General features: G+C 44.7%; 2 protein-coding genes across 7 annotated transcripts in view; one reads left to right on the top strand and one right to left on the bottom strand.

The window, feature by feature from the left end:
* CLDN10 (claudin 10) overlaps positions 1-12093 on the bottom strand; it is a 1179064-nt gene that overhangs the window by 343073 nt on the left and 823898 nt on the right. The gene's annotated exons all lie outside the window — the stretch shown is intronic.
* Positions 1-12093, top strand: part of ABCC4 (ATP binding cassette subfamily C member 4) — a 286254-nt gene that overhangs the window by 58187 nt on the left and 215974 nt on the right. For 4 of the 6 annotated variants that reach the window (XM_050766539.1, XM_050766537.1, XM_050766535.1 and 1 more), the window contains exons 4-5: positions 9465-9512; positions 11317-11541. In XM_050766539.1, coding sequence (XP_050622496.1) covers positions 9465-9512; positions 11317-11541 — 273 coding nt within the window. Of the gene's footprint in view, positions 1-8111; positions 8629-9464; positions 9513-11316; positions 11542-12093 lie in introns of those variants that run through there. The other 2 variants (XM_050766540.1, XM_050766536.1) reach the window with 2 other exon arrangements.

Here is a 12093-nt window from a genome sequence, read left to right as displayed (position 1 = left end):
TGCAGAGGGTCCTGCTTGGTGACTTGTGTCCTCTGTGCTACCGTAGGGATGTCAGTGGTCCATGAAAGTAAGAGGGGTGGATGTTGCTGTTGCTACAAAAGGGTGGCTTTAATTGCGGGTTGGGGAGTTGTCACGGTTCATTTTGTTGGGAATGAGGTGGGGGGAGTTGGTTTGTATGTGGGGGGTGTAGCTCCTGTTGAACATGCTTTTTTGTTGTGGAGGGCTCGGTGGACAGTGGGAGGCAGGTAGGTGCGCTCTGCCCTACACCAGAGGAATCTGTCAGACAACAGGGGACTGGACGGTCCTGGGAGATGGATGGTCTCATTGGTGACAAAGATGTGTTGGCCAGGGTGCCAGATGGTGAATGCCACCTTTGAGAGGGTACCCGCCCTGCCTGCATGCCGCTGTGGCTTTGTGGAGGACGGGGCGGACATGTAGAATAACCGGTGGAACTGACTTGAGGGTGGAAGAGGGTGTAGGAGCCCCTCAGGTTCTCCCAGCCCCTCTTCAACCTGTGCCGGGGTGTCCCAGCGATGGTGTTTCCCCATGGCCCCAATCAATCTCAGTTGGAAAGAAACAGAATGACAAGTTGCTGTCAATGCGGCCAGCGTGTGCAGGATTTCCTGGCCCAGTTTGGCTGTGCAACCTCAGAGAAGTTGTCTGGTAGCCGCGGAACCTCCGTAAGTGCCTGAGGCTCACACCAGCTGTCTGGTTAGGTGTAGTAGGAATAAATGGCCTCACATAGGTTTCGAGGCAGGCCTCCCTCAGCTACTTCCATTTCTCTAGTTTCCCTTTGTTACCAGCTGCTTATGAAATTGAAAACAGGATGATCTAGAAGGAACTGAGCTTGTCATGCTCAGGGCTGTCCGTGCTGTCATGGGCTGCCAGCCACTTGGGATGGGGTCTCTAACCCACAGATGGTGACTAGACTACAGTGAGATTTGGGTAAGCTTTTGGGAGAAGCAGGCACAGAAGTAGAGGCTGTGGAAATGTGAATTTCTCCTGAGACTTGAGGACGGGCCCCACTCTGGTGCTGGGAGCATGGTCATCCTTACTGCTGGTGGGCATGTGGGAAGGGGCCTGAATCGAGGGGAGCTTAATACAGGTACAGTTGGTGGAGAGCTGGTCTGTCTTTTAGCAGGGTGGTTTTTGGGCAGTCATGGCAGAAGAGTAGGGAGTGGAGGACCTGGCAAATATGGGGGCTTATGCTCAGTACTGCTTAGCAGCAGCAGTGCTAGTAGAAGCAGCAGCAGGATTAGTAGTGGTTGGTACTCAGTAGCAGTAGCAGCAGCAGTGCTGGTAGCAGTAGTTGTAGTAATAGTGACAGTGAGTACTTGAAAAATAGTATGTACCAGGAACTGCTATGAATTCTTTTCTTTTCTTTTCTTTTTTCTTTTTCTTTGTCTTTTTCTTTTCCTTTCCTTTTCCTTTTCCTTTTCTTTTCTTTTCTTTTTTTTTTTTGAGATAGGATCTCACTCTGTTGCCAGGCTGGAATGCAGTGGTGCTATCTTGGCTCGCTGCAGCCTTGGCCTACTGGGCTCAAGCAATCCTCCCGAGTAGCTGGGATCACAGGTGCGTACCACCATGCCTGGTTAATTTTTGTATTTTTTGTTTCACTTTATTGCCCAGGTTGGTCTTAAACTCCTACGCTGAAATGATCCTCCCACCTTGGCCTCTCAAAGTGCTGGGATTACAGGCAGGAATCACCATGCTCAGTCAGAAGGCATTCTTTTACCCCTACTTTCGGGAAGGGGACACTGGGTGCCATGTAGTTATATAATGTGCCCAGGGCCACACAAAGGGTAAATGACAGAGCCCAGATTCAGTCTCAGGCACGCTGACTTAGAGCCCTGACCATCTCCAGACTGTCATAAAGGTGTCTTGAGAACTCTGTCTTCAGTGTCTCTAGCACATGCTTCTTGAACTTGGCCTGGGGATAAGTCAGATGCTAAGAGCTCCCTGGAGCAGTGGGGCATGGCTGTGGGAAATGAGATTGGGGATTATAAATTACCCTAGGTTCCTAGGTCTCCTGGGGCCGGAAAGTCAGGTGACATGCTAGAGAGTGGCTGGGGTGCTGGGCAGGTCAGAGCACCAAGGTACATTCAGGTTGACCGGGAACCCTTTTTTTTTTATGTTTTTCTTTGAGGCGAGGTCTCACTCTGTCACTCAGGCTGGAGTGCAGTGGTGTGATCTCAGCTCACTGCAACCTCCATCTCCCTGGGCTCAAGCAGTCCTCCCACCTCAGCCTCCTGAGTAGCTGTAACTATAGGCATGCACCACGCGTGGCTTATTTTTTGTATTTTTAGTAGAGATGAGGTTTTACCATGTTGTCCAGGCCGGTCTAGAACTCCTGAGCTCAAGCCATCGACCCACCTCACCCTCCTAAAGTAGTGGGATTACAGGCGTGAGCCACCAAGGGTTACTGGCTGACCAAGAACCCTTTAGAAACTTGTCTCCCACTAAGTACCATCCTCCAAACGTATGAGGTGTGGCAGCCCTGCTGACCCAAGTTCATCAACATCCGTGCTGTTAAGATACCATTCCCAGTTGTCTCCTCCTCAGACAGACGAGGGGGAAGTTTGTGGTCTTCCATAGTCACGACATCGACTCATGGTTTGGGCAGATGTCAAGTTCCCTGTTTTTACTTATCAAAGGCTCTGGGTTTCCTGCATAGCAATGATAGCTCTGCAGTTTTAGAAGCCTTTGGCCTGAATCGTGAAGTGGGTGTGCAGTTTGCTTGGCAAGGATGAAGACCCCAGATCAGCCACTAGTATGGGGACAGGTCTTCTGTCCTGGTATCTGAACCCTCCCACTAGCAAGGTGGGCCCCAGGTATTAGGGCGGCAGGCTAAGGTGTTAAGATGGACCCACACAGTGCTGGCGGCAGGCACCTCTCATATAAAGTGGAGCCTGGGCTTTTCACAGTAGAGCACTTGTTGGTCCTGTGTTTACACCAGTATCTTGGTGGTTTATGGTATAAAATTAGACAGTAGTCAGTTATTTTTTAGATGATCATGGTGACTCGTGGATGATGCTCATTTTAACTTTGTGTCTTTAATATAATAACTGGTAGAACTTTTAGTTCCGACGCAGTAAAGTTCAGGGAGCTAAAGCTCTTCCCAGTTCAACTCGAAGTAATCCTTGGATTTTTTTTTTTTTTTCTTTTCCTTCTGGCAGTGAAAACAGCCTGAATTCTAGCATAAATACTATTGTTTTCCCAGACTTGCCTATTGACACTGGTCTGTTTTGGAGAAGTTGGAAATAATTTCTTAAGATGAAGGTAGTGCGTGTAACATCTCAAAAGCATTTCAGGTGCTGTTTTGGGTTTTCAGTCATTAAAGCTATTTATTGACCAGGCATGGTGGCTTATGCCTGTAATCCCAGCATTTTGGCATGCCAAGGGATGATTATTTGAACCCAGGAGTTCCCAGCTTTAGTGAGCTATGATTGCACCACTGTACTCCAGCATGGGGGACAAAGCAAGACCTTGTCTCTAAAAAAGAAAATTAGGCCAGGCGCCGTGGCTCATGCCTGTAATCCCAGCATTTTGGGTGGCCAAAATGGGTGGATCACAAGGTCAGGAGTTCGAGACCAGCCTGACCAACCTGGTGAAACCCCATCTCTATTAAAAATATAAAAATTAACTGGGTGTAGTGGGTGCCTGTAATCCCAGCTACTCAGGAGGCTGAGGCAGGAGAATTGCTTGAACCTGGGAGGTGGAGATTGCAGTGAGCTGAGATCATGCCACTGCACTTCAGCCTGGGTGACAGAGCAAGACTGTCTCAGAAAAAGAAAAAAAAAATGGAGTTAGAACAAATGTTAGTTTCACAACTGATTTTATGAAGATGCTTTTCATTTTTTGGTCTTGTATCTGTGCCGCTTGTGGATCTTCGTATTTTAGATAGTGGAAGCTCTAAACTCAACCTAGCATTTTGTAAAAAGCTTCTGTGATGACATTCAGGCCTTTTTTAACCCACTTATGCTGGAGGTTGCCAATTTTTGTGCGGGTGTGTGTGTGTGAAAAATCAGACCTTGGCGATGACCTTGAGCAGTAGAATATAAATAACTCCCACAAGCTTAGCGTTCCAATAATGGAATGCTAGGCACAAATGGGTTAATTCCTCTGGTTACAGTGCTGTGGATCCATAACTCCCTAGCCGTATACTCTTAACTAAGCAGAATGCAAGCAGGGCCTTCCCTGGGTACTAATGGTGGCACCAGCAGAAAGAGGGATGGTGACACCAGTTTTTGGGGAGTCTTTGAGGTTGGAATTTCAAAGTAATACAAGTGAGATTAGGAATGATTTCAGAGTTAAGGGATGGTTATAATGCCCAGAGAAATAAGTACTAGTCTAATGGTGAACTGGTGAACACGGTGCTCTTACAGGCAAATGCTAATTAGAACAGAACAGCCTGCAAATTTCCAGCACATCTGTCCCCTGTGTGCACCTCCATGGAGACTGTGTTGGGGACTGAGCAAGTATCCACCCACTTGGAGCCTGCAGTGGGGCAGGAGGAAGGAGGAGCTTGGGAATCCTCTGTGTGGGCCAAACCACGACACAGGCAGCTTCTCCATTTGTATCTATGCTGCTTGTTGGTCTTTGTATTTTAAATAGTTGAAAACTATCTAAATATGTCTCTGAGAAATGAGGTGTTTTTTTTTTTTTTTCTGAGACGGAGTCCCACTGTGTCACCAGGCTGGAGTGCAGTGGCACGATCTCGCACACTGCAACCTCTGCCTCCCGGGTTCAAGTGATTCTGCTGCCTCAGCCTCCCGAGTTGCTGGGAATACAGGTGTGCACCACCACACCCAGCTAATTTTTTTGTATTTTTAGTAGAGACGGGGTATCACCATGTTGGCCAGGATGGTCTCAATTTCGACCTTTTGATTTGCCTGCCTTGGCCTCCGAAAGTGTTGGGATTATAGGCGTGAGCTATCGTGCCTGGCCAATGAGGTGTTTTTTAATAACTCCAATTCTACATTTCTTGTTCAGCTGCCTGACATGAGGGCCAAGACCAAGCCTCATGTGGTGTTTTCTTTCTTTGGTTGTTTTGTATTTTGAGCCAGAGTCTTAGTCTGTCACCCAGGTTAGAGTGCAGTGTATGATCTTGGCTCACTGCAACCTCTGTCTCCTTGGTTCAAGCCATTCTTCTGCCTCAGCCTCCCGAATAGCTGGGATTACAAGTATACACCACCAAATGCAGCTAATTTCTGTGTTTTCAGTAGAGACAGGGTTTTACCATGTTGGCCAGCCTGGTCTCGAACTCCTGACCTCAAGTGATTTGTCCACCTCGGCCTCCCAAAGTGCTGGTATCTTTCTTAGGTTTTTAAAGATCATTTCAAAAATATAAAAATATAATAGGACACTAAGCCCCCTCTACCCCTAAGCCAGATTCAGTAACTATCAACTCATGACCACTCTTGATTTTTATGAAGCCTTGCTCACTGCCCCCTTTGAAAATGTGTGTGTGTGTGCGTGTGTGTGTGTGTGTGTGTGTGTATGTGTTTTGAGATGCAGTCTTGCTCTTGCCCAGGCTGGAGTGCAGTGATCTTGGTTCACTGCAACCTCTGCCTCCTGGATTCAAGTGATCTCCTGCCTCAGCCTCCTGAGTAGCTGGGATTACAGGCATCTGCCACCACGCCCTGGTAATTTTTGTATTTTTAGTAGGGATGGGGTTTCACCATGTTGGCCAGGCTGGTCTCGAACTCCTGACCTCAAGTGATCCACCTGCCTTGGCCTCCCAAAGTGCTGAGATTACAGGTGTGAGCCACCGTGCCCAGCTGCGTGTGTACTTTTTAATTGAAGAAACCATGTTGCTTGTCCTGCACGGATTCCCAGGGTGTAGACTGGGCTCATTGCAAATCCCTCCTACCCCTCTCGTGACCCTCTGCATCCCCGCATGCTTAACATGTCCATCTGGTACCAGAAGTTAGTAGTTAGATCTAGAAGCTTGATGTGATTCAGGTTTTATTTTCCCCACTCCTCCTTTTGGCAGGAGTACTTTGTAGGTGGGGGGTGTGTACCACCTGCCACTTCGAGATACCTCGCTTAGGTCTGGTTGTGTGTGTGTGATATTTGGAGCCATTCATGATCATTGTTTAGATCCATTAATTTGTTAGGAATTTGCAAAGTGGTGATATTCCAGTTCCTTATTTATTAGCGGAAATATTTGCATAAAGAGACACTTTACCACTGTCAACTCTTTGATACCCTGAGTTACAGTATACTTATAGGAAAGGCAGGAGAAATGATTAATTTTGTTACTATTTTTTTAAAACCGATTTTCAAAATAATGAGTGATTCTCCAGCATTTTCCTCTGGAGTTAATGGATTTTTTTGTTATTGCTTGTTCTGTTTATTTTGATGAGTATGATTGTGAGCTCATGGATTTAAACAGTTCTGCTGTTCATTACAGTTATTATCCCTGTGCCACACTTTGGCTGTCTTTGGCTAATGGGAGTCTGTTGAAGTCGGGCTCTGAGTCTTTTGCATGTGTACTGTTAGTCTTTGCTAGCTTCCTCATTTTCGGGTATGACAAGATGTTTTAGGCTCCCTGAACAGTTTTTGCCCCAGCTGTGGAATCAACCATGTTTCCTAGCAGCTTTAACTCCTTTTATGTTTATATTTAATATGTTTATATTTAAAGATAAACACATCATGCATTTATGTGGGTATTTCCAAATCCGATTCAGGACACTGGTGTTTTTACTTCATCTCTTTGCTCTTACATCTGTATCTCTTTTCTCACTTCATCTGTTCTTTTTTCTCGCTAGCCTAATCCCAGCCCTTGATATCTACTTATTCATTTATTTTATCTTACAGTATCAATACTATTACCCATAATATGATTTCTGAAAATAATTTAAATTTTTTTCTTTGCAGTTTACATTGTCCTTAGGGTAGATAGTAATGTGCGGGGACTGTCTTTCCAAACTATATTTTTTTAAAGTCAAACAAATTAGTTAAACTATTTTGTTTAAAGTTAAAAAAACCAAATTATGGTTCATCCTTTTGTTTGGTAGGTAGGGTCTTTACTGAACATTGAAGTTTCCCTGCTCTGCAGAGTGGAAGGTCTTAGAGTCATCACTGAAATCTCAGCATCCTTTTTTCCTGAGGGGTTTTCTTGGAAGCCTGACATTTGGCAGCAGCTCTGATTAAAAGCCCTTTGTGGTCTTAAAAGTTCTTCAGGGTCAGGCGCAGTGGCTCATGCCTGTAATCCCAGCACTTTGGGAGGCCAAGGCAGGCAGATCATGAGGTCAGGAGTTGGAGACCAGCCTGGCCAATATGGTGAAACCCCGTCTCTACTAAAAAAAACCAAAAATTAGTTGGGCAGGGTGGCACACACCTGTAGTCCCAGCTACTCAGGAGGCTGAGGCAGGAGAATGGTGTGAACCTGGGAGGCGGAGGTTGCGGTAAGCTGAGACTGCACCACTGCACTCTAGCCTGGACAATAAGAGTGAAACTCCATCTCTAAAAAGTTCTTCACAGCGGTTCTCCAGCCCCTCCAGACTCAGACACAGAGATAGTGCAGGACAGGAGAATAGTGATGTGTACAGGCATTGGTTTCTACACTCCAGAATCTTCCAGGGATGGGGAACTCAGGCCCCACCCTGATCAATTGGCCCTAAATCTAGGGGATGGGTCCTGGGCATCAGTGAGCTTGTAAGTCTCCCGGGTAATTCTCACATGCAGTCAGGACTGCATTGATTCAGGGAGGACTTCAGGTATATCTGGAGTCTTAATGGTTATTATTTCCCCAGATTCACTTTTTTTCTTCCTTATCTCGGGATCTTTCTCAACCCTACTTTTGTCCCCCGTTCCCCCCTTTCTTCTTTTTTTTTTCTGAGATGAAGTCTTGTGCTGTTCCCCAGGCTGGAGTGCAATGGTGCCATCTCAGCTCACTGCAACCTCGCCTCATGGATTCAAGTGATTCTCCTGCCTCAGCCTCCCCAGTAGCTGGGATTACAGGTGCGAGCCACCATGCCCAGCTAGTTTTTGTATTTTTAGTAGAGATGGGTTTTCACCATGTAGGCCAGGCTGGTCTTGAACTCCTGACCTCAAGTGGTCTGCCCACCTTGGCCTCCCAAAGTGCTGGGATTACAGGCAGGAGCCACTGCGCCCGGCTGTATTTCCCCATTTCTAAAACAAACTGCTTACTCATTTTTCCACAGTTCACTCTTTTCTGCTTGTATTTTTCACTCAAACATGTTCTTCTTTGGTAGCTTGTTTCCATTTCTTGTGTTTTCTTTCCTTCCCATGCAATCAGGTGCAGTGTAGTTGGGCAAGGAATATCTGAAGTGTGTGGGGGAGCAGGAGCATGGAGGCCGCGTGCCCACTGGGCCTAGACACGTAATGTGTCACTGCAAGAAAGCAAGGGATGGGGCTCAAATGTCAGGAGGCTGAGTACCAAATACTCCATTGAGAAGTATCTGCCTTCAAGTACTCTGGGACTCCGGTAGAACCTGAAGTATGGAACACTGAAGTATCCTACTGAACTCTTAAAAATCTCCATGGTTTCACAGTTGAGGAGAATTCCTGTGAAGGAGTAAGGACTGTATTCTTAGCTTGTTTGTGAAAAGACTCTTCACCAGGTCGTAGATTGGTTGGTCTCTAAGATGGAGAATTTATGTGAGTTACTTTTGACCTTGGTACTGATATTTAGAAAGTTTAAATTTGGTTAGTTATAATTTTGATAATGAGCATTTTCCCAGTTGTTTTGTTTCTTATTAATTGAGGGTTAAGATATGGGATGGATAGGTCCGTGGAAAGGCATGGACCAAAAACCAGCATTACTCACCAGTGAGCCCATTGACTTGACTGGATTATTAAATGCTGTCTCTTGGCAGGGAAATCTGGACAATTAGGTGGTTGTGACCTGCCTGCCTTTTGCATTCTCTTTTGCTGGGTTTATTGCATCTGTTATTTCCTCTGGGGGCCATCCCTCTTGCTGTTTGAATTGTACTCACCCTAGGCTGAAATGGAGAAGTGTGTTAACAAGTAACAGTGACTCCCAGGGACCGTGAGAAGTTTCAGGAACATTTAGAAATGCAAAGAGTTAGCACTGAGCTTCTGGCTGATAGCCCAGGTGTGTCTGCTGCGGCCCTGGTTCCCCTTGGCACTCCTGACCTGGGGCTGCCCATGTGTACAGTTTGGTCTTATTGCTAAGTTTTATTTTTATTATACTTTAAGTTCTAGGGTACATGTGCACAACATGCAGGTTTGTTACATATGTATACATGCGCCTTCTTGCTGCTTGATGTAAACTTCTAGATTTTCATCTCAGTAAACTCTACACAGTCCATGTTATGACCCATTGTACTGGGGACTCTTCCATAAACTCTTAGTGCCTCTTGAATGATTGGGCATGCTGGAAAACGTAACAGTGAGCCTCTGCATTCTTGATATCTGATCATCTTATTCATAATTATTTAACTAAATGGTATTTTCTGATTTCTGTATCATAGGGGAAAACTTCCATGACCTCCTGGAAGGCAACGTGGTTGGTGAAGTCTGTGAGTTTGTGTGTGTGTGTGTGTGTGTGTGTGTGTGTGTGTGTATATACATGACAGGACAGGAGTGTTGGGATTTAATATCATGACCCATTTGAGGAATGTGAATGTCTTCTGTAAATATCCTGATCCAGCACTAGTTGTTTGGGATGAAAGTGTGTGTTAATTTTGTTTTTGTTTTTTATCGATTCTTCTTCCCTCACATAAGATAGACAAAAAACAGCTATCAGTAGCAAATCTGTCAGGTGTTTATTATGTCTTTGTTAAGAAGGAGAGATTGCTTAAAAGGAAAAGTTGTTTTCCAAAGTCAAGGTCTGAAAAGATTTTCAACCTTTTTGCATTTTGTCTTCTGAGAAGTTAGGAGGAAATGATGTCGAGGGCCTACATGTTTACCTTTGGTGACCTGGATTTGCAATGAGTGTTTGGTTCTCTTTGATCAGGGAGAAGGGTCCCTTACAAGGGTTTCTAGAGGGAGGAAGTAGGTTATGGGGTGAAGTGCTCATTTGGCAGGGAGAGTAAAGGAAAGCTCCTTTGCTTACCTCAAACCATGGCTCAAGCTGTGTTCTGCTGTTTCTTTGCCTTAGTCTTGGAGGTTAACATTGCATTCCCTATGTCTTGTTCAGAAGGTAAGCCCTCATGCCTCCCAGCTCATTGGTGTGGGGTTTTAATTTTGCCTTGGGGAATAGATTATTATTAATATTGCTTCAAAACCAGGACCTTCAAAGTATGACTGATTATAGAGAACTACTGATGACATTACCTTTGAGGTCAATTTCTGGTGGGTTTAATTTTTGACTCTGCACTACCTGAGCCAACGTGGCAGTTCTTCTGGGCAAATCCAGGCTTGTAGGGGGCAGAAACATATTGAAGTAATGTCCTGTGGGTCCAAGAGCCTGGAATCCTCCCAAGCCTGGCTCTTTTCCCCACTCCAACTGAAGCTGGACTTGGTTGTCTTAGATCTGTTGACACATGGAGTTTGGATTGGGAAAAATTGGAGAGTTTGATTTTCTGATCTGGGTTTGTGCCATTATCTCCGTTCATAAAGGCTCTTAACAGTGAAGGAGGTGGCGAGAGTGGTGGCCTCCCATACACGAGCCTTCTCAACTTTCCTGTGGGCTGGGATGTCAAGAGTTAGAGGAAGTGGGGTGAGAGCTGGGGTGTCCATTTGTAAGCAAATTCCTTATTTCTCTTTGGTCACTTGTTTTCTTATTCACCTTAGGCCAAGACTTAATTTGGTAGTTTGCCAAGTGTGCTTTAAAGCACTGTTTGTCATACTGAGCACCCACAGTGTACCAAGCACAATGTACTAAAACTTTATGACTTTGAAATTAGAATTTTGACTTCAGGTTAAAACTCAGCTTGTCTTAAAGAAGAAAACAGTTCTGCTTTTCTTTTAGATTAGTGATGAATGTTGCACTTTGAAAATATAAAAGTAAAACTTGTGTTAAGAAAAAATGAGCCTGGGTGTGGTGGCTCACATCTGTAATCCCAGCACTTTGGGAGGCTGAGGTGGGAGGATCACTTGAGCCTAGGAGTTTAAGACCAGCCTGGGCAACCTAGTGAGACCCTGTCTTGACAGAAAAAAAAGAAAAAAGCTCTACATGATGGTGTGCACTTGTAGTCCTAGCTACTTGGGAGGCTGAGGCGTGAGGATTGCTTGAGTCAGGGATTTCGAGGCTGCTGTGAGCTAAGATTGTGCCACTTTACTCCAGGATGGGTGACAGAGTGAGCAACATCTGAAAAAAGAAAAAGAAGAAATGGTGTGGTCTTTATGTCTAATTAAAGGCTTTTTTTTTTCTTCTTTTAGGAAAGTGCCAAAGTAATCCAGCCCATATTTTTGGGAAAAATTATTAATTATTTTGAAAATTACGATCCCATGGATTCCGTGGCTTTGAACACAGCGTACGCCTATGCCACGGTGCTGACTGTTTGCACGCTCATTTTGGCCATACTGCATCACTTATATTTTTATCACGTTCAGTGTGCTGGGATGAGGTTACGAATAGCCATGTGCCATATGATTTATCGGAAGGTAAGTGACATTCAGCATTAAACATGTACCTCACCTGAAGCATCAGAAGCATTCTGGGAAAGTTTTATGTAAATTAAATACTGCATAAATAGCCACTGCTCTCCAGCCTGGGTGACAGAGCAAGACCCTGTCTCTAAAAAAAAGAAAAAAGAAGAAAACTTCTGTAAATAGAATCATTTACACCTTACTAGAGAAGCTTGCTATTTGCATCAGGCCAATGTTTTTTTTTCTTTATGCAAAATTTTCCAGTGTATAATGAAAGTTTTCTACTGCTGTCAGGGCACGGCTGCCTTTGATAACAGGCTGTTGCAGAATACTAAATTTATAATGAAATCTAATTAAAAATATCAAATTGGTTTTCAGTGTTTCTTTGCCTCAATCTCATAGTAGTATTTATGGAAATTTTTGTTGTTGTTCATTAGAACCTTCACTTACATCACAGTTGTATTAAGAAGTGAACTTCAGTGAAATTGGATCTATGAAATTAAATCTAGGAGAAAAGAATATATTTGAGAAAGAGAATTCTTGTATTTTTTAAATGAACCATTTAGT

The sequence above is a fragment of the Macaca thibetana genome, chromosome 17 (genome assembly GCF_024542745.1).
Source record: "Macaca thibetana thibetana isolate TM-01 chromosome 17, ASM2454274v1, whole genome shotgun sequence".
In the NCBI taxonomy this organism is placed as follows: Eukaryota; Metazoa; Chordata; class Mammalia; order Primates; family Cercopithecidae; genus Macaca; species Macaca thibetana.
This window is presented reverse-complemented; position numbering and strand designations above follow the sequence as displayed.